Source organism: Balaenoptera acutorostrata, chromosome 16 (genome assembly GCF_949987535.1).
Source record: "Balaenoptera acutorostrata chromosome 16, mBalAcu1.1, whole genome shotgun sequence".
In the NCBI taxonomy this organism is placed as follows: domain Eukaryota; kingdom Metazoa; phylum Chordata; class Mammalia; order Artiodactyla; family Balaenopteridae; genus Balaenoptera; species Balaenoptera acutorostrata.
Genome location: NC_080079.1, coordinates 51,497,125 through 51,520,077, shown reverse-complemented (window position 1 = coordinate 51,520,077; position 22,953 = coordinate 51,497,125). Strand labels below are relative to the sequence as shown.

Sequence of the window (22,953 nt, the reverse complement as noted above, 5' to 3'; positions counted from 1 at the left end):
TCTACATCTGTGTCTCAACTTCTGCCCTGCAAACCGGTTCATCTGTACCATTTTTCTAGGTTCCACATACATGTGTTAATACACAATATTTGTTTTTCTCTTTCTGACTTACTTCACTCTGTATGACAGTCTCTAGATCCATCCACATCTCAACAAATGACCCAATTTCGTTCCTTTTTATGTCTGAGTAATATTCCATTGTATATATGTACAACATCTTCTTTATCCATTTGTCTGTCGATGGGCATTTAGGTTGCTTCCATAACCTGGTTATTGTAAATAGTGCTGCAATGAACATTATGGTGCATGTGGCTTTTTGAATTATGGTTTTCTCAGGGTGTATGCCCAGTAGTGGGATTGCTGGATCATATGGTAATTCTATTTTTAGTTTTTTAAGGAACCTCCATACTGTTCTCCATAGTTGCTGTATCAATTTACATTCCCACCAACAGTGCAAGAGGGTTCCCTTTTCTCCACACCCTCTCCAGCATTTCTGGTTTGTAGATTTTCTGATGATGCCCATTCTAACTGGTGTGAGGTGATACCTCATTGTAGTTTTGATGTGCATTTCTCTAATAGTTAGTGAGGTTGAGCAGCTTTTCATGTGCCTCTTGGCCATCTGTATGCCTTCTTTGGAGAAATGTCTATTTAGGTCCTCTGCCCATTTTTGGATTGGGTTGTTTGTTTTTTTAATATTGAGTTGCATGAGCTGTTTATATATTTTGGAGATTAATCCTTTGTCCGTTGATTCATTTGCAAATATTTTCTCCCATTCTGAGTGTTGTCTTTTTGTCTTGTTTATGGTTTCCTTTGCTGTGCAAAAGCTTTTAAGTTTCATTAGGTCCCCTTTGTTAATTTTTGTTTTTATTTCCATTACTCTAGGAGGTGGATCAAAAAAGATCTTGCTGTGATTTATGTCAAAGAGTGTTCTTCCTGTGTTTTCCTCGAAGAGTTTTATAGTGTCCGGTCTTACATTTAGGTCTCTAATCCATTTTGAGTTTATTTTTGTGTATGGTGTTAGGGAGTGTCCTAATTTCATTCTTTTACATGTAGCTGTCCAGTTTTCCCAGCACCACTTACTGAAGAGACTGCCTTTTCTCCATTGTACATCCTTGCCTCCTTTGTCATAGATTAGTTGACCATAGGTGCGAGGGTTTGTCTCTGGGCTTTCTATCTTGTTCCATTGATCTATGTTTCTGTTTTTGTGCCAGTACCATATTGTCTTCATTACTGCAGCTTTGTAGTTTAGTCTGAAGTCAGGGAGTCTGATTCCTCCAGCTCCGTTTTTTTCCCTCAAGACTGCTTTGGCTATTCAGGGTCTTTTGTGTCGCCATACAAATTTTAAGATGATTTGTTCTAGCTCCGTAAAAAATGCCATTGGTAATTTGATAGGGCTTGCATTGAATCTGCAGATTGCTTTGGGTAGTAGAGTCATTTTCACAATATTGATTCTTCCAGTCCAAGAACATGGTATATCTCTCCATCTGTTGGTATCATCTTTAATTTCTTTCATCAGTGTCTTATAGTTTTCTGCATACAGGTCTTTTGTCTCCCTAGGTAGGTTTATTCCTAGGTATTTTATTCTTTTTGTTGCAGTGGTAAATGGGAGTGTTTCCTTAATTTCTCCTTCAGATTTTTCATTATTAGTGTGTAGGAATGCAAGAGAATTCTGTGCATTAATTTTGTATCCTGCAACTTTATCAAATTCATTGATTAGCTCTAGTAGTTTTCTGGTGGCGTCTTTAGGATTCTCTATGTATAGTATCATGTCATCTGCAAACAGTGACAGTTTTACTTCTTCTTTTCCAATTTGTATTACTTTTATTTCCTTTTCTTCTCTGATTGCCGTGGCTAGGACTTCCAAAACTATGTTGAATAATAGTGGTGAGAGTGGACACCCTGTCCTGTCCCTGATCTTAGAGGAAATGCTTTCAGTTTTTCACCATTGAGAATGATGTTTGCTGTGGGTTTGTCATATATGGCCTTTATTATGTTGAGGTAGGTTCCAGCTATGCCCACTTTCTGGAGAGTTTTTATCATAAATGGGTGTTGAATTCGTCAAAAGCTTTTTCTGCATCTATTGAGATGATCATATGATTTTTATTCTACAATTTGTTAATATAGTGTATCACATTGATTGATTTGCATATACTGAAGAATCCTTGCATCCCTGGGATAAATCCCACTTGATCATGGTGTGTGATCCTTTTAATGTGTTGTTGGATTCTGTTTGCTAGTATTTTGTTGAGGATTTTTGCATCTATATTCATCAGTGATATTGGTCTGTAATTTTCTTTTTTTGTAGTATCTTTGTCTGGTTTTGGTATCAGGGTGATGGTGGCCTCACAGAATGTGTTTGGGAGTGTTCCTTCCTCTGCAATTTTTTGGAGGAGTTTGAGAAGGATGGGTGTTAGCTCTTCTCTAAATGTTTGATAGAATTCACCAGTGAAGCCATCTGGTCCTGAACTTTTGTTTGCTGGAAGATTTTTAATCACAGTTTCAATTCATTACTTGTGATTGGTCTGTTCATATTTTCTGTTTCTTCCTGGTTCAGTTTTGGAAGGTTATACCTTTCTAAGAATTTGTCCATTTCTTCCAGGTTGTCCATTTTATTGGCATAGAGTTGCCTGTAGTAGTCTCTTAGGATGCTTTGTATTTCTGCAATGTCTGTTGTAACTTCTCCTTTTTCATTTCTAATTTTATTGATTTGAGTCTTCTCCCTCTTTTTCTTGATGAGTCTGGCTAAGGGTTTATCAATTTTGTTTACCTTCTCAAAGAACCAGCTTTTAGTTTTATTGATCTTTGCTATTGTTTTCTTTGTTTCTATTTCATTTATTTCTGCTCTGATCTTTATGATTTCTTTCTGCTAACTTTGGGTTTTGTTTGTTCTTCTTTCTCTAGTTCCTTTAGGTGTAAGGTTAGATTGTTTATTTGAGATTTTTCTTGTTTCTTGAGGTAGGCTTGTATTGCTATAAACTTCCCTCTTAGAGCTGCTTTTGCTGCATCCCATAGGTTTTGGATTGTCGTGTTTTCATTGTCATTTGTCTCTAGGTATTTTTTGATTTCCTCTTTGATTTCTTCAGTGATCTCTTGGTTATTTAGTAACGTATTGTTTAGCCTCCATGTGTTTGTGTTTTTTTACGTTTTTTTTCCCTGTAATTGATTTCTAATTTCATAGCGTTGTGTTCAGAAAAGATGCTTGATATAATTTCAATTTTCTTAAATTTACTTAGGCTTGATTTGTGACTCAAGATGTGATCTATCCTGGAGAATGTTCCATGAGCACTGGAGAAGAAAGTGTAATCTGCTGTTTTCGGATGGAATGTCCTATAAATTAAATCTATCTGGTCTATTGTGTCATTTAAAGCTTGTGTTTCCTTATTTATTTTCATTTTGGATGATCTGTCCATTGGTGTAAGTGAGGTGTTAAAGTCCCCCACTATTATTGTGTTACTGTCGATTTCCTCTTTTATAGCTGTTAGCAGTTGCCTTATGTTTTGAGGTGCTCCTATGTTGGGTGCATATATATTTATAATTGTTCTGTCTTACTCTTGGATTGATCCCTTGATCATTATGTAGTGTCCTTCCTTGTCTCTTGTAACATTCTTTATTTTAAAGTCTATTTTATCTGATATGAGTATTGCTACTCCAGCTTTCTTTTGATTTCCATTTGCATGGAATATCTTTTTCCAACCCCTCACTTTCAGTCTGTATGTTTCCCTAGGTCTGAAGTGGGTCTCTTGTAGACAGCATATAGATGGGTCTTGTTCTTGTATCCATTCAGCAAGCCTGTGTCTTTTGGTTGGAGCATTTAATCCATTCACGTTTAGGGTAATTATCGATATGTATGTTCCTATGCCCATTTTCTTAATTGTTTTGGGTTTGTTTTGGTAGGTCCTTTTCTTCTCTTGTGTTTCCCACTTAGAGAAGTTCCTTTAGCATTTGTTGTAGAGCTGGTTTGGTGGTGCTGAATTCTCAGCTTTTGCTTGTCTGTAAAGCTTTTGATTTCTCCATCGAATCTGAATGAGATCCTTGCTGGGTAGAGTAATCTTGGTTGCAGGTTCTTCCCTTTCATCACTTTAAGTATATCATGCCACTCCCTCTGGCTTGTAGAGTGTCTGCTGAGAAATCAGCTGTTAACTTTATGGGACTTCCCTTGTATGTTATTTGTTGTTTTTCCCTTGCTGCTTTTAATAATTTTTCTTTGTCTTTAATTTTTGCCAATTTGATTACTATGTGTCTCGGAGTGTTTCTCCTTGGGTTTTATCCTGTATGGGACTCGCTGTGCTTCCTGGACTTGGGTGGCTATTTCCTTTCCCATGTTAGGGAAGTTTTCGACTATAATCTCTTCAAATATTTTCTCGGGTCCTTTCTCTCTCTCTTCTCCTTCTGGGACCCCTATAATGTGAATGTTGTTGCGTTTAATTTTGTCCCAGAGGTCTCTTAAGCTGTCTTCATTTCTTTTCATTCTTTCTTCTTTCTTCTGTTCCATAGCGGTGAATTCCATCATTCTGTCTTCCAGGTCACTTATCCGTTCTTCTGCCTCAGTTATTCTGCTATTGATTCCTTCTAGTGTAGTTTTCGTTTCAGTTATTGTATTGTTCATCTCTGTTTGTTTGTTCTTTAATTCTTCTAGGTCTTTGTTAAACATTTCTTGCATCTTCTCGATCTTTGCCTCCATTCTTTTTCCGAGGTCCTGGATCATCTTCACTATCATTATTCTGAATTCTTTTTCTGGAAGGTTGCCTATCTCCACTTCATTTAGTTGTTTTTCTGGGGTTTTATTTTGTTCCTTTATCTGGTACATAGCCTTCTGCCTTTTCATCTTGTCTATCTTTCTGTGAATGTGGTTTTTGTGCCACAGGCTTCAGGATTGTAGTTCTTGCTTCTGCTGTCTTCCCTCTGGTGGATGAAGCTATCTAAGAGGCTTGTGCAAGTTTTCTGATGGGAGGGACTGGTGGTGGGTAGAGCTGACTGTTGCTTTGGTGGGCAGAACTTAGTAAAACTTTAATCCGCTTGACTGCTGATGGGTGGGGCTGGGTTCCCTCCCTGTTGGTTGTTTGGCCTGAGGCGACCCAACACTGGAGCCTACCTGGGCTCTTTGGTGGGGCTAATGGCAGACTCTTGGAGGGCTCACACCAAGGAGTACTTCCCAGAACTTCTGCTACCAGTGTCCTTTTTCCCACGGTGAGCCACAGCCACCCCCCAGGCAGGCGGATTCTTAGCCAATGCGCCACCAGGGAAGTCCCAGGAATATATTTCTGAAATGTGGAGTCACTCACACCTAAGTTCAAATCCTGATTCTGCCACTTACTAAGTGATATTGAAAAGTCAATCCATTTCTCTAAGCCTCTGTTTCCTTATCTGTAAAATGGAATGATATAGTTTGAAGTACCTGGAAACTTGTCCTCCAACCCTTTCCCAACATTCACCCTCAAGGTCACCACATCCTCAAGGCAGCAGCATCTGACACCAATGAGCTCTCCCTCCTCTTTGAAATAATTTCTTAATGTGGCTTCCAGGACTCCACCCTCTCCTAACCATATCAATACTCATATTAAATTATCAAAGCACTTTAATTAAAATGCAGTGTCAAGAGATATGGGGACCTATGTGTATGTATAACTGATTCACTTTGTTATAAAGCAGAAACTAACACACCATTGTAAAGCAATTATACTCCAATAAAGATGTTAAAAAATTAAAAACAAAAAACAAACAAACAAAAAACCCCACAGTGTCCTAATGAATAAAATAGCAAGATCCAAGTAGGAATGGCCTTCAAGAAACATACTTTAAAGAAACAAATAAGTTAAAAGGAAAAGAATGGAGAAAACTATATTAGGCTAACACTAGTCAAAATAAATCTCCAATAGCTTCAGTAATATCAGATAAAGTATATTTCAGAGCAGAGGACATTTCAGAGCAGAGGGACAAAGAAGGTCATTCTGTAATGATAATAGCTCAATTAATCGACAGGACATAAAAATCCTAAACATTTATGCCTCTTGTAACAAAGCTTCAAAATATATTAAGCAACAACTGATAAAACTGCAAGGAGAAGTAGGCAAACTCAAATTTAAAGTTGAATATTTTGATACCCTGTTCTTAATAATTGATAGAACAAATAGACAAAATATAATCAACGATACAGAAGACATAAACAGCACTATCAACAAAATTGACCCAATTGACATTTATAGAATATTCCTCACAACAGATTACACATCCTTTTCAAGTGCACAAAAAAAATTTATCAGCAAAGACAATATATTGGACTATCAAATAAGTCTCAATAAATTTAAAAGGATTCAAGTAATATTCAAGAATTCAAGTAATTCAACTATGGTCTCTGACCACAATGGAGCTAAATTAAAAATCAATAAGAGAAAGATCCCTGAAAAATCTTCAAATATTTAGAGACTATTATAACACACATCTAAACAACCCATGGGTCAAAGAAGAAATCAAAAGGTAAAATAGAAAGTATTTTGAACTGAATAACAATGAAAATACAGCATATCAAAATTTGGGAGATGCCATTAAATCACTTAAAGGAAGTTTAAAGCAGTAAAGAAAAATAAAGGTCTCAAATCAATGATTTCAGCTTCCCCCCCAAGGAAGCTATAGATATAGATGGCAAATAAACACCTGAAAATATGCTCAGTATCGTTCGTCGTTAGGGAAATGAAAACTACAACCATAACGAGGTGCCATTACACACCACTACAGTGGCTAATATCAAAAACCCTGATCAAACCAGGTACTGGAGAAGATGTGGAACAAATGGAATGCTCATATAACCTGGAAGTTTCTTAAAGAATTCAACGTACATCTGCCATACAACATTGCAATTCCACTTGGAAATGTGTACCCAAGGAAAATGAAAGCCTTTGTCCATACAAAGACTTGTATATGAAGGTTCACAGCAGTCTTATTTGTAATCACCAAAATTCTCAAACAACCCAAATGCCCATCAAGGGGTAAATGTATGTTCAAATTGTGGTGTAGTCATACAATTGAACATGCCTCATCAATAAAAAGAACTATTGTTGTATATTGCAATATGGGTAAATCTCAAAAAAATAATTATCTGGAAGGAAATAGCCATAGCAAAATAGAAGAAAAGAAGAGTATGTACTCTATGATTCCACTTATATAAAACTCTAGAAAATACAAATAGTCTGTAGAGCGAGAAACAGACTACCTGGGGAGTGGGGAAGGTAGGACAGGGGTGGGGATTACAGAGGGGCATGAAGACACTGTTGGGGTGACGTATATGTTCACCATCTTCATTGTGGTTACAGTTTCACAGGTGTATACATATGGCAAAGAAAAACTGTACATTTAAATATGTGTGTTTGTTGTATGCGAATTAAACCTCAATAAAGCGATTAATTTTTAAGTAAAAAATAGATTTGAAAAGTGACGCTCAGAAACAGTGCCTAGCTCCATCTAATGTCTGATAAACAGCAGCTCCTATTCTTCATTCTGGGCTCTCAGTGGGCTACAGAGCTGGCTAAGATGTGGCCCCTGTCCTCAAGGACTCCTCAGTGGGGCAGGGGAGAGAAACAAGTGAATTGATTACAATAAACATAATTGTTCTGGAGTGTTGCTAAATGAAATTTGCAGACAGTAAATGGTACAGGGACTTAACATCCGAACAGAATTGGAAGCTTCAGAATGAAAGGAAGAAAAAAAATTAAATCTTTACCCTCCCTCTCTTCCTCTGTGCCACAAATAGAGATTTCTTAAAGCTATTTGATTCAGCATGCATATCATGGTCTATTTATTCTTGTTTTCTTCAATTAGTATATTAGCATTTCTCTCCCCTACATTATGCATGTGTAGCCTAATCTCATTTTCATTTGCTTTAACTCAGTGTGTGTTTGGGGGTAGGGATGGTTTGAAAGTCTACAGTGATGTTCTCTGGACTGTTGATGGGAGTCTCCTCTGGGGCAGGCCAAGGTCTGTACCCGGAGGATCCTTATGGAATGTTTGTTGCTGGCAAACCAGTGAAGGTGATAAGGTGGGGGCCGGGGCCTGAGGGGCAACAACAGGAGAACACTCTGGGCAGAGGGGGCTATGAAGAGGTCCAGACACTGGGATGACCCTGCACTTGGGGTGGCAGAGATGTCTTATGATACAGGCACAGCAGCTCTAGGTGACAAGCAATGGCAGGAACTGAGACCAGAGAGGGCTCTGAAGTCAGCTCATCAACAGCCTCATAGACCACGTGGAGGAATATGAACTCTATGTTATGGACCCTGGCAGCCCACCACCAGCCAAAGACCTATTCCAGCGTACAGGTGAGCAGATGTCGAGAGAAAAAGCACATGAGTGTGTTTGAAACACAAATGCATGTGGCAGCCAGCGTGCACCACTTCATCCTTGGAAAGCACAGTATGCATTAGAGATGGAAGATGCCTGCAGGAGACACCTCTTTCTTGCTGTTTAACTTATCCGCCCTCTTTGATCACAGAATCCTTTTTCCACAAAGCACCTACGAATTAGCAGAACATGTGTTCCCCTGAGCCCAGTGTGGAGACTGCTGCAGGAAGCCTGGCCAGTGCTTCCCCTGCCCTCCTCCCTGGCTGCTCCACCACCTGCCAATGGCCTGTCCAGGGCACAGGGGAGCCTGTGTGCCCGGGAGGAAGAGCTTGTACCCCACAGGACTTGAAATGCAGGCACAGGAAAAGGAGATGCAATGGAACATGAGGTGTTGACAGCGGTAGCTCATGAAGCAGGATCACAGCTTTCTGAGTTCCTGAAGGATTGGGAGGTTATAAATGCCTCTTCCTCTACATGTAGGCAATTAAACAAGCAGAGTCAAGGTGAGGAAGCAGGAGGCAGATGCAGAGCAGGAGGCTTAACCCAGCACCTCCTCTGTGTGTGAGCCCCTCATGCTGGCGGCTCTAGGGAGCTCGACAGAAAGGAGGTCCAGCCCTCACTTATAGGCTGTTCGGGAAGCCAGGCATGTGCATCAAGGCCCCAACACAGCATAACTGGGGTGAGGAGTACAGGACGCCAGGAGAAGGAATAACCCTACCGGGAAATCCAGGAAGACCTTTTGGCAGAGGCAATGTTTAGCAAACTCTTGCAGGAAAGGTAAGTCCTTGACAGTCAGAGACAGGCATTCCAGGAATAAAGGAAAATCCTAGCAAAGGTCCAGAGCCACGAGAGGAAAATAAATAGAGGAAACAACATGTCACCCACTGCTTGCATGGATGAGCCATGGGAGAGTGGGCAGAGGGTAAGAAGTACAAAAGCATGGAAAGGTGTGATGGGGTCATCCTGGAGCAGGTTCTGAGGCAGGGAGCAGGATGTGGGCTTTTCTCCATTGGCTAGGGAGCCAACAAATAGGATGGAGACACTGGTCCCTGGGATTGGAGCACTGGGTGAGAACCAGGTTACGGGGAGGATGATGAGGTCAGAGAGAGACGCACTGAGCTGGAGGTGGTCATGAGGCTTCCAAGTGGCTGAGTCCAGAAGGCATCTGGATCCGTGGGTCTGGAGCTCAGAGGACAAAGATATGGGACGTGGGGGTCATGGACATCGGCTGGCAAGGAGGCAGGGTGTGAGGGCCTGCCGGATGTGACTCCTCCCTCCTAGAGCCCACCTCCCCCTGGGCCCCTGCTGAGCCACAGAACACAGCTCAGAACATCACTTGCTGACAAAACCTAAGTGCAAGGGTTATGCATGTGCTTCTGCATTTCTTGAACCATTTCCATCAAAGCTTGCTTTTGTTTCTATGTCTGGAGGAGCTAGTCTAACCATGAGAGCTGTCCAGTAACAAATGGAGTGCTTCAAGTCCCCTTCACAGATGGTTCTGGAAGAGGCTGGAGAGATAGACATATTCCATAAAAGAATTTCCTCCAAAAAGTTCCCAAGAGGCCAGGCTATGAGGCAGATGTGTCCTGCCTGGACACAGAGCCTCTTAGGGAGGGCATTCTCCACTGCGTCCCGACTCCACCCAGCACTGAGGACACCTGTGCATCACTGGGCCAGAGCCACGTGGACAGAAAGCTCTCCAGACCAGCTGATAAAGAGGTTCTGGGAGCCAAAGTCAAGTCTGACTGGTCCTGAACTGGTAGCTTCCGATGAATGACCCAGTGCTGTCCCCTCCATCCCTGAGTCTCCCATCTTAATTGTTGCCTTTGCCTTTTCTCGGAGGCTGGCTGGGAAGTACTATTCAAAGCAACTTGTTCTACCCTATCCTAAGTACATCGACTTGCCTTCAACCAAACCTTTTTAAGAATCTACTCTTTGCATGGGGTATTGGGGATTCAGTGGTGAGCTGGATTCTGACCACGTCCTCAAGGGACTGACTCATGGCCTAGTGGCCACCTTGACTAATGTTCAAATTTGCTTTCCACACGTTCTTTTGAATCCCCCATCCTCCTCCAAATTAACGTGTAATTTAATCAATCACTAAAAACAGAGTTTACACCCCAAAGCACACCTGCTTGCCAGTGTCCCCACAGTGGAGCCCAGAGACCTGTAGAAATTGTCAGTGAGGCTCAAATACTCACAAACCTTTTTCTCTGTATCCAATTACCCCTTCTCCAAATAAAACAGGCTTGTAACATGCAACACCAATATTCACTGGTGAAGGGGTAGATATATTAAGAAAACCACTGCATGAAGAAAGCAAACAAAAATATGTGCCCTTGAATGTTTATCTTGAATCCAGGAAAATATATTAAGAAAGTCAAATACAGAGAGAGAAACTGGAGGACAGAGCCTGTAAGGAATGAGGGAAGCAGGGGGTGGAGCTGGAGGACCGCCCTGGAGAAAAACGTGGTAGGAAGAGGCACAGACCTGAGCTCATCTGATGGACTGAACTTCCTCCAGAGAAGTGGGGAGCAGCTCAGGAAGAGGGAAGATGGGGCCCCGGTGTAGATGCTGGATTCTGGAGACCATGTTGGAGCTACCAAATGCCTGTTCCTCTTCTTTTCCTATTTTAGTTTTTCCTAGTCATCACATATGATAAATGGAAAAGCAACTGGGAAAATATTTGTCTGTGGCTCTTTGAATAAAGCCTGGAAATCAAACTGTCATAAGAATAACAGGACTTGTTCCCAATGGGGCCATGCTGTAATAGGAAACAGCAGTTTTGAATATGGCTAGCTCCAAAGGATAAGTCAATTTAGAGAACATCTTAGCCATTAACCAGAGGCCACACTGGGGTCTAAGGGTCAAAGCTTTACAAAAAGACCCACCTTTAGATCGCAGGCTTCAGGAATGTCCATGAGCTGACACCAAGGCCAGCCCAAGAGCGTCCCTGTCAGTATGCATACCTGAGCCCTACCGACTGACCTTATTGAATTAGACCCTGACCATAGGTTAAGGATCGTCGTCAGGGCCACATGCATGATGGTGTCCTTTGGTGGAAAGGGCTCTGGAGCCAGACAGTCATCACACAGAATCCCAAATGCACCATTCAACAGCTGTATGACCTTGAGCAAGTGATTTAACCTCTCGAGCCTCCCTTTTCCCATCTGCAAAATGAGGATGGTAATAACTGACATACAGGGTTGTTGATGAGGATAAGGATATTAACAAACACGAAATGCCCTGACAAGTGCTTGGCCTCCCCACAGACAAGGAAACCAAGAAAGAGGGAGGTCACTTCTGGAGGAGGACACACTTATCCCAGGGACAGTCACATGATTGGTGCGCCAGCTCACGGTGCGGTGCACTGACGACTGGGGTGGAACACAGCCATCCTCTTGGGTGCGGCTGTTCCAGTGTGGCTCCGACAGGTGTGCCCACACCTGATGCCTCCCAGTGGCACTAAGTAAGTCTTGGGTTCCAGCCGCCCAGGCAATGCCCTGGGGGCACTTCACATTGGTTAGCGTTAACCCCAGCCCTCGAAAGGGAATAAGAGGGACAGACAAGAGGGCCCTGGGAGTGGGTCGGGATGCAGGGGAGGAAAAAGGAAATAAGTTAGAAATGTAAAAATAGAGCACTTTTTGAAGACTGGCAATAGAGAAACACTGGCTATCCAATTTGGAGGAGCCGCCCTAAAATAAAGCCAGCACTAGATATTTGCCTTAAGTGGTACAAAGAATGCATCCTTCCCCCAAAACAAAAGAAACCTATAAAGACGACGGCAAAGCCCAGAGGATCAAACTTCCCAGGGACCATGGAGGACTCTGTCAGGCTCTGAAGAAAGGGGAGGTGGCTGTCATGTCCCTTCTCCTAATCAACAGCACAACCATCCGCAACCCGAGGGAAATGGGCAGTTACCTCGCATGCCTCCCACTGGCCCGTGTAGACGTGGAGCTAATAAGATATGAATTTATGGACAAACCACGAAAAGTGGGCCTTGCAAGCAGTTACTATCTGATACTACTTGCAAAATTATAAAACCAGCCACCCCAAGCTCTTTCAGCCATAGTAGCACCGAGCCGATGAAGAAACACACATCATAAAAGCATAAATTACCTGCACAATAAACCTTGCATCTTCTAGTATGTGGCCATTAGAAATCGATCAGTTAATTTAGGAGCAACGGAAGGCCACAGGGCTGATGAAAGCCCGTGCCAGGAAGCACTTTCTAGAGTCAGCTGTGTTAATAGCTGGCTAGGGTCACCAGGCTGCCCTGGTGGGTGCTTCCTGAATGGATGTGCGGGCAGAGGGCACAGCATCACAGGCCACTCCCGTGTAATGTTTGCAGCGTGGAGGTGGCCAGGACAAGTTACGGTGTCATTGGTGGAGAGCAGACCAGGCTGCAGTGAAACCTTGGCGTGCCCATTCCTCCCAGGACCCAAACCAGTGGAACGGTCAGTCATGGGAGAGATTTCCCATTTACCTCCTTTAAGTGGTTACACTGAACCGTGCCCTGACCAGCTGCATGGGGGGGTGTGCACACACATCCACATCCACACACACACCTATACACGCACACATATACTCATACACATACTGACATGCACACACACACTTATGCACATACATCCACACTCTCACAAATATATACAGTTACACACTCACACCCATACACTCTTATACACACACCCTCACGCAGAGTCACATAACACACATACCTTCAACCTCCTGCAGGAAATGCAGCCTCCATCCCCTCTGCATTCCTTTGCCCACCCGCTCTGCACCCCATTTTCTAACCCACCCTCATCTCTCCGGTCTCTGACCCCTGACTGGCGACCTCCCCTCACCCTGCACATCTAATGCCTGACACCGCTTCTCATTGACTCTTGACTTCCTCCTGGACTCAGATCTCCACTCTTCCCCTGGTTTCCACCTGCTCCAGGTGAGTAGCTTGGCAAGCTCTGTCTACCTCTCTCACCTGTTTTCTTGCACAGTGGAGCCCTGGAATCTATTCCAGCACCCCAAGTCAGAGTTGAGCCTGAAAGGATCACTCTGCACTTTCCCAAGGGGTGGGGGCTCAGTGCAGGCCACGCCCCTCGCCATTCTGGGGCTCTTACCTCATTCACAAAGACCCAGTGGCTGTCCTTGGAAGCCAGGTTGGTCTCCACGGCCTGCAGAGAGAGAGAGAAGAAAAAAAAAACATGACCAGAAGCAAGCCAGAAGCTGGCAGATGCACAGGATGACTGCCGAGATGGAGTCTGATAAACATTGTTTCTGGAAATTTTTTTCTGCACAAAACACGCCATCCCCCTGGGGCCAGCTCTGGCTGCCTTAGCTACAAGACACATCATTTGAACACGGACATCTGATTTCCTGCTGTTCTTCGGAGCTCTCACGCGCCAGTGCAGTTCCAGGAGGTGTCACAGGGCCATGGGCGGGGACATCCCTCCCCTCTCTCCTCTTGGAGAATGCCTGCAAACACCTTTCTGGAGGGGTGCTCAGGGGGGAATGTCTCATCACTGCCTGAGGCTAGAGAATCAGGAATCTGGAACAAGGGATTTACAGCAGCTTGTCCAGCCTAGCTAAACAACACCCAGGAAGATGGCAGCTCACAGCTGGGGCTCTGAGCTGTCTTCAGTTCTAAAGAACCCATCAAGGACCCTAGAACTGGCTCTTTTTTGCTCCAGGGCAGTGACCCCCATCCTCATCATTCTCTCTTAGAGCATTTTGTTCTATTTCTTTATAGCACTTGCCATGTCTGTACTTGAATAATTATCAGCTTATTTATTTTTTATTGTCTATCTCCTTCACCAAGTTGGGGGTCTCCATGAGGTCAGGGGCCACATCTGTGGCTGTCACATTTGTGTCTCAAAACCTTACACTATAACCAGCACGTAGTAGGTGTTCAATATATAAATGAATACTGTTGTTGAAGATGTGAATGAAGTATAGGAGGGTGAAGCAGATAGGACCCAGTTACTTATTTTGTTTCTCATATGTTTTCATGAGTGCGCTTTCCCTTTTTTAATTGGTAATCCAACAGATTGAAAAGAGGAGGAACTGAGAGTTTTCAAGCCTGTCCTGTAAGAATACTCACAGTTAGCACGAGCCAAATACTGCTGAGTGCCAGGCACTGTTCCAGGCCATCTACGAACCTGGGAGAGAGCTCAGATTGTAGTCCTCTTTTATTTTTACTCTTTTCGGTATTTTTTAATGTAATTTTTGTCACTTTTTTATTTGGAAAAATACAGAAAAATTAAAATGTTCAAAATTATCCCATAAACCTGCCCCATTTCTTAATGCACTACAGTAGTGAAAACACCCCACGTACCCCTCCAAATTCATCCCCCAGAGATTGTTCCAAATGGCCCCTTCCAGAAGTTTTCAGTCACTTCTGCATGTATGTATCTACATACACTTATCAGACAGATGTTTTTATTAAAATGGGATCATGAAATACACATCAGGTTACAATTGTCATTTTTGACTTAGTGTATCAAAAATATCTTTCCTCTTCAGTACACAGAGATCTGATTCGTTCTTCTTAACAGATGAGTCACAAAGTGGTAAGGAGCCTCCCTGCTCCAGTAACCCAGGGGGCTGGGGGTCTGTGCTACCCCTTGGGGGGTTGACTACTGGGCCACCCTGCATGATAGGGGGCACTCCAGACTGGAAGCGGTCACAGAATGGGACAGTGAAAACTGATGGCCAGTTACAGTCACCAGGGACAGTGCAGGTGTGCAAGAGAGGCTGGAATTGCTCTTTGCAGCCTCTGAGAGTTGATTTAGGACCAAAGGCTCCTGTACTCAGGGGAGCAGATATCAATTCAATGCAGAAGAGAAGTTCCTGACTTTCCAAGGAGTTCAAGATGGAATGGGTTGCCGCAGGAGCAACAAGATCTCATTGTGGAAATGCCTGCATGGAAGGCAGATAGCAGGGCCATATATGGTATGCAAGTATCAACACGGAGGTTGACCACAGGTGAGGGGTAACACGCCATCATGCACTGGCATTCTGCAGCCATGAGTCTCAAGTCTGGCTGCATGTAAGAACCTCCTAGGGAGCTTTTAAGAATGCAGATCCTGGGCCGCACTCCTTGGATTCCTAACTCACTGGGAATAGTCATGTGCCTGACATGCTGTGTTGTTTCAGAGCTCTGAACCCTGACTCTCAGCCTCTGGAGCTGAGAGCTCTACTCCAGAATGTACAGTTCTGTGAATCTGAAGGTATAGGTGCACCTGTACAGGTGAGAGGTCCTCCAGTGTCCCTGCAGGAGCCAGCAGTGCAGAGGACCTGACTCAGTTGCCAGGACATCCCAGGAAGCAGGTGGGAGCCCTGGCTACATTAAGGCATCTTCCCGCCTGGTCTCATCCTCATGCGTGGAAGATAGTGATGGAAAGAATTGATCAGAAAACCCCACAGGACAACTGGCCAACTTTCCTGTCCTACTTTCCCTCACCAATTAGCTAATTTGTTAAGCCTCTTTTCCCCACACGGAGATAAACAGCACTTGGCTACAGCCTTTTCCAGAGGGTGCAACTCCCACAGAAGCTGAGATAGATGGTGAGGAGAAGCGACTGCAGATTTAGCAAGAACACCCCTCCCCGCGATGGCTGGAGAGCTGCCAGCTCCGTGGGCAGAGCCCTAAATGTTCCCAGCCCAGTGGACGTGTCCCCTTCTAAGAGCCATCCTTCCCCTGTTCCTCCCCAGCCATGTCTGAGGCAGGTGGAGGCCCCCAAGACCTCCCTTTCACCTCAGAGCCAGCAAGGTAAGGAGGGGGCAGGCAAGCACAGGACGGTCGAATCCCAGGTCTGCCTCTGCTTAGCTGAGTGCTCCTGGGGGAGCTATTCCACCTCTCTGAGCGGCAGTCCCAGGCATACAGGGTGTTCGGAGGCCAGCAGTACTATTGACACTCTGCCCTGGTCCCCCCTCAAATCCCATTAGGAATTCGGAGCCCAGTGGCTCCCCGTATGCGTTCACTGCCAATGGCAGGCACTGCGGCCAGCTGTCCGAACCTTCCTTGGCACTCGGGAAAATGTAAGCCCTCACCAAGGACTGAGGGTGCCACGTATCCAAACCCCAGCTGCCCCGTTCCCCGATGGGGACTGCCCAGAGTGTGAGCTCAGCTGTTTCCGGATTCCTTCTGCGGGGCCAGCCCACACGACCTCGCTCACGCACCCTCGCTGGCTGCTTTCACTTCCCTGTTCCACGTTCCCACTCCCCAGCCAGGTTTGTTTTTTTTTTTAATTCCCCTGGGAACACTTCTTACTAAATCACTGTCACACACACTCTTGCCCCAAAGTCTGCTTCGGGGGACCCAACCTGAGACAAACACCTCTTATCTTAAAGTTACTGTGAGAATTAAATGAAATTACGGGTGAAGCTTCCAGCCCAGAAAGAAGCTCACAATGGACGATCAGTGAACACGAAGGCCCTCCCTACTCCTTCCACTCACACCTCCTGGCTGGTTGTCCTTCGACGGTCTCTTTTGAATGTGTAGAAGTGGGTAATCTCTCATGTGTTCCTTCCTTCAGTCAACAGACGGCACCAGACACACACAGCAGCTGCCCTAACTCTCCTGCGTAGGGTTGTGAGCCAGGAGTCTCGTCCGTGCCGCTGTGGAGCCAACAGACCAGTAACAAACACGCAGATATGGTCAGCACTGCCTCCTCTACGAGTCCACAGACCCTCCAGGGCAGCACAGTGGGGCCTCCCCTCATCCCAGCCACGCTGCAGGTTTACCACTGCAAAACACCGCTGGCGTCTGCAGAGGAGTGCTGGACCAACTAGACAAATAAGGGCAGGCCCTTCATTCCACGGGTAGGCAGGGAGTGGAGCTGGCGTTCTGCTCCGGCTGGGCTCCTGGTCACTTGCCCACCGCAGGTAGGGAGGCTGGTTTCCTGCAACCGGGCTTCTCTCCTGGAACGGGGCACCATGGCTGTGAAACTCCCCACTAAATAATGCAGTGGCAGGTGGTAGAGTCCTGAGCAACTTCAGGAGCTCCGCACAGACCCTGGAAACTAGGTCTCAGTGAACCCAAGGGATGCCCGCAGTGGCGCAATGCCTCGGCACAGCCCAGGCAGCCCTGCTTAGGTCATTGCTGTGAGTCCCTGAAAGGCTATGCCAGACCATCAGAACCCAAAGGCCTGACTCCTGGGGTCCCTCAATAGAGTGGCAAGTGGAGAACTTCAGAAGAAGGACTGAGGAGGTGGGAACTTCTAAAGAGTCATGCTGACTCCTGTTTCAGCCCCTTTTGAATAGAAGAGGAGACCCAAAATGCTTCAGGTGGCATGTAGCCCAGGCTAAGAGCTGGGATGGTAGACACAGACAGCCAGTGGGAAGGGACATCACTTGCAGAGGTAGAACTGGACATCTGCCCTTGTTCTGACACCCACATACCACCCTTTTGAGAGATAAGTGCACTGTCATAGGTAGACCCCTGTTAAAGGAAGCGGAAGGCAGCTGTTCTTCCCACACCCACACCTGGAGGAGGGAATGTGTCCCCTCGTCCGTGAGCAGCAGCCCCTGTCCGAACCTCAGGGTGCCTTTTCCTACGGCCAGTCACATCTATGGAGCCAGAGTATAAGTGATGCAGGACACACCATCCCTGCAGGCTCGCCAGGCGCCAGGGGACATTTAGATGCTGTCCTGAACACCCAGCCACCTTGATCCCACAGTTTCCATAGGGAAGTGGAGGCAGACCAAACCCCAGCTCCTGGCTCCCAAAATGACAGCAACCCCTAGCACTGCCAGGAATGGGATGTGGGGGGCAGCTCGCCTGGAAGGGGCTGGGACCACGTGGAAGTGAGGATCAGTGCTAATATGCAAACACCTGGACGGAAGCAGAGAAGACAGGAGTTCTGAGGGATCAGAGAAAGCATCTCCAGCCTGTTCCCTTTCCTCTGTGTTCACAGTCTTTCATGCAGAACCAAGTTGCAGCCATTTCCAAGGGCAACGAGAGCCTGCTTTTATCAAGCACCAGCCAGATACTTCAATACAACCCGTCCACTTGACAAGCCACAGGTCTCGCTTGGTTCACAACACCCTAAGGAGCCAGGTAGGTTCTCATCCCCATTTCACAGCCGAGGAACTAAGATCTAGATCTAGACTCGGATCTTGCACAAGCCCCTCTGTTAGTAGAGACTGGATTTGAACTCAGGTCCATCTGTCCCCAAAGCCTATGTTCTTTTCCCTTGATAATGCAGCTCCCTAAAAGGCCTGGACAACTGTCAGAGCAAATGTACAAGCCTTTGAGCCTGGCCCTCTGACTATGGGAACAAAATGATCCTTTTTTTCATATCTAAGAAAATGGCCTTACTAGCCGCGGTGCCTTCCTTCCCAGATTAACTTATCCTCCTAAGTATGAGACCACTGTACCACTTGCCGGTGTCAAGTCTGAGGCTGTTTCACTTTATCTTGGCCTCAATGAATAGTAAACGGAGTGGAAAAAACCTCCACATGAAAGCCTTCCAGCAACATCGCTGAGGATTTATTTTACAAAGTGCAAATGCCACTGACTATTCATGTACATGTTAATTGTTGGCCACTTATCCAGCATCCCCCACCCCCCAACACTGGGAGCCTGAGATAATGAAAGCTTGTCAACGACTAGCATCTCTTTAAAACCACAACTCTAACATTTCAGAACATTCTCCCCACGGAGCCCGGGGCCTGGCATTTTCCCAAGGACAGATATTGAGCTAACTTTAAAGACCCACTGCTGCCTTTGCAACAACATGCTATTTAGGAACAATTCTCTCTGTGCAATGTCACCCCTCTGAAGCACGAGGGAGTGCAATGCCCCCCATCTGCAAGGAAGGGGAGTAGCTGATGGTGAGGCTACGGACAATTTCAGGAGCCCATTTATAAGGAAATCAGCAAAGCAGCCACCATGAGGCCCGAGTTTCAAAAGATACGCCCAGAACCACCATGAGGAACCCCGTAAAGGGCAGTTATCACTAGGTCAGGCCACACCATGGTTCCCAGGGGCTGCCTTCTTGGGAAAAGGGCCTGAACTTCTGGCTCAGATACTCCAGCCTTTTCTCCAGAACCTCTTGGAGCCTTCTTTTCACCAGAAAACTGCCTGAAGGATCTCCCCCAGTCTCCCACGGCTCCTACTTCTGGCTCCATCCTCACTCCTAGAGCTGAGTGGGGAATCTTGGGCCCTATGTGGGTCTCTTTTCCAGTTTCCTCTCCCAGACTCTTCCCAAGAGATTGCACCTCCTGACCGAGTGTGAGGTTTCTGTTCCCACCTCACCCATCGTTCTGCTACAGCTTCCTTGAAGCCCAGGGCCCTCACCCTTGGTGGGAGCAGGAAATTCAGCCACCTGAGCACATGTGTGTGTGTCGGGGGACAGAAGGGGAGTTGGCTGGAGGATGGTGGAGACAAGGAAATCACCCCAGCTACACAAGGCCATCTGGGGAAGGTGTGGCAGAATTAATCTTGCATAGCTTCCAAACATAACTCTGGGACAGTAAGAGGGTGTTTTTGCTGAGGGAGAGCTGAGCCTGTGGCCTGGGAGTTCAGGGAATGCTCTGGCTGGGAGAGGCTGGATGGAGGTGAGGGTTGCTTGCAGGCTGGGTCCAATCACTGACACTCACTGAACAACTCTGCCACCTGACCAGGAGCTAAGCCCTCTGCACATGAAACCTCCCTGAGTCTCACAACAGCCCACTGACAGAGGTTCTGAGCCTACAGATGGGGAAACTTACCCCAAGTCTCCCAGCAAGTCAGTGCAACCGAGGCAGCATAATCAAGCCTTTCAGATGCCAGATCCCACGCACTTTTGAGTGTATCATGCCGACTCAGGGACCGAACAAAGACAAACTCATTCTTGGCACTTTCTGTAGATGTTTCATGAAAAACCAAGAGTTGAGCGCGAAGACGATGCAGACAGTGGTGAGGCTTGGCATGTGGAGCCACGGGGACTTCTGTGAAGTCAGGTCCTGGATTCAGGCGTTTCCTGCCACCACCCCTCCCCAGAACCCCTGGGTCAGGTGATCCCCTGGTTGCCAAAGGGTTTCTGTATATGGAGAGCAGCTTCCAGTCCGTCACCAAGAGGTGAGCTCCTCGAGGGCCGAGGTCTGGTGCAGTTACCACGCAACCCTGGCAGACAGGGAACTTCAGAAGATGTCTACGGAAGAAATGAATGGTGGGTTCACACGCCTGCATATTTCCCTGGTGCTCAGTATGAGGAAGGTCAGGGGCATAAATAGGAAGCCCAGCACAGTGCAAAGGGATACTGACATACAGGCAGCCATCACTCTGCACAGTAGGTACTGAACTAATGGAAACCCACGCATGAGGGGCCTGTGTCCTCGCTTCCCACGGCATCGATACGCACTTAATTTCCAGTTAACACTGTGTTGTGCGAAGTAAGTCCTGCCTGTATTTGAAAGTAGCATCCTTTTTCTACACATCTGTGAGAACCTGAGAATGAAGTGAAGTGAATGTGAAAGGTGGATAAATGCAAGATATCATGACCTTTAGATGCTGATGCCAACATGATCAAATTTTAGAGCTTTTTTGTGGGTATGTAATCGTTTCTTCATTTGTGCTGAGTTCTTTTTTTTTTGGCTGTGTGGGTCTTCATTGCTGCTCACGGTCTTTCTCTAGTTGTGGCGAGCGGGGGCTACTCTTTGTTGCGGTGCACGGGCCCCTCACTGCGGTGTCTTCTCTTGTTGCAGAGCACGGGCTCTAGGTGTGCAGGCTTCAGTAGTTGTGGCACGCGGGGTCAGTAGTTGTGGCTTGCGGGCTCTTGAGTGCAGGCTCAGTAGTTGTGGCACATGGGCTTAGTTGCTCCATGACATGTGGGATCTTCCCAGACCAGGGCTCAAACCCGTGTCCCCTGCATTGGCAGGCGGATTCTTAACCACTGCACCACCAGGGAAGCCCTGTGCTGAGTTCTGAACCTCCTGATGAAAGTTCCCATCTATCCTGCTTAGCAACACAATAAGTTCTGGACTAGTTTGGTCCATTGATGGCATTTAAAAAGTATTACCATCACACCTGAGACAGAGTGTTGTTCATGAGATTTGTTTCTTACACTTGCTTTGATCTCAGAAAAACTATTATGTTGCTATTGGGAAAAAAAAAAAAGAAAGCATAATTGACTAAGTACATGTAAAAATCTGATGGATCTAAACAATTTTAGTCAATCATGGGACCTCCCTGCCCTCAGTCCCCACTGTTTACCAAGTTTGAGATAAACAGCTCTTCCAAACCACCTTCCCACTTCGTACAGAGGGCAGAAGGGCCAGCTCACGGCCTCTGGGGGATGAAGATTCATTACAGGTCATTTGTGGATCCTTCAGATGAAACAGAGACAGGTTCCAGGGCTGTACAGGCAGTGCAATTGACTGTAATAAAAAGTGAGAATACGCTACATGTGGACAATTTATGACGAAGTGTTAATATCAGCAGAAAAATGAAATGGAGTCCGCTCGCAGGCACGATCTGTTTAATAAGATCAACTTGGAGAAGTGAAGCCAGGCAGTGTCGATGAGTAGAAGCTGATGGATACTTGGATTTTAATCAATGGTCCATAATTTCCCTGCCACCTGGAAGGCAGAGAAGCCAAATAAGGCCCTCTGTGTTCTCACTCTCACAGACACCCAAGCTGTTCTGATGGGAGGGAATGGGAGCCAGCTTTTCTGTCAATCTTATCTGATGGAAGAGAAAGGTATACCCAGCCCTTGGCCACACGGAGGCTACCACACGATCATTTGGGTACACTGGGGTGTACAACAGAACAAATGGCTTCTGAGCTTATTTACACCCGTTCTGGTTCGGTGAGAGCAGCCGCCAGTCTCTACAATGGGCTGTGAACAGTGTCACCACGTGGTCCCCGAGGGGGCAGGGGACACTGCTCTCGGGTGGCAGGTGGCTGCGTTGAACCATTTCTCATACACTCTGCTGTCCAGCTCCAGCTTCAAGCGATTTTCAGATATAAGCAAAGAAAAGTCTAAAACTGATTAAAAATGTTTTTTTTCTCCCTCCCACGGGTATTTGCACGTTCATACTGGAGCTTGAGCTGGCGCTGTGAGCATCCAAAGACTGGCTCTGGGGACCCACAGCATCAGATGCTGCTGAAGGAGGGGGTGGGGACCGTTTGGGGCAGAAAAGTCCCTCCTAGTGCCACTGGGTCACATAATGCCACAGAGGCCTGCCCCCCACGTGTGGCTGTCAGCCCCAGAGACCAAGACCCACAGCGGGACGTCCACTGGAAGAACAACTGCACTTTCTCTGCTGCTCAATTAAAGCATCATCGTTCGAGGTTAATACCGCGACCCCTTCAAATTGTGCCAGGCAAGCCTTTTCTGCACACGCATCTAATTCCTTTTCCCAACCTAAATTGTTTTTAAAAGATGGAAGCGTTTGAATTCTTTTTAAGGCAATAATGTTGAAAGTAGCAATTCTTTGCCAAGCTGATAAGAGCTGCTGGGTGTAATTTGTATTCTTTTTTATAAGCCTGACTTTTGGGAGAATGAAATAGGAAGAAAAATCTCTTTTCAGTTCTGGAGACAAGAATCACTTCTTTCTCTGGGTGCTGGGGAGGAGTTCCCTGGCTCAGGAATTGTCAGGAAACAAGTCGCTGATCTGTGACACAGGAAAGCCAG

General features: G+C 45.9%; 1 protein-coding gene across 4 annotated transcripts in view; it reads right to left on the bottom strand.

Annotated features, from left to right (window-relative positions):
• The window catches only part of GRID1 (glutamate ionotropic receptor delta type subunit 1), a 686,590-nt gene that overhangs the window by 250,163 nt on the left and 413,474 nt on the right, over positions 1–22,953 (bottom strand). For all 4 annotated transcript variants that reach the window (XM_057530323.1, XM_057530324.1, XM_057530325.1 and 1 more), the window contains exon 5: positions 13,452–13,505. In XM_057530323.1, coding sequence (XP_057386306.1) covers positions 13,452–13,505 — 54 coding nt within the window. The remainder of the gene's footprint in view (positions 1–13,451; positions 13,506–22,953) is intronic.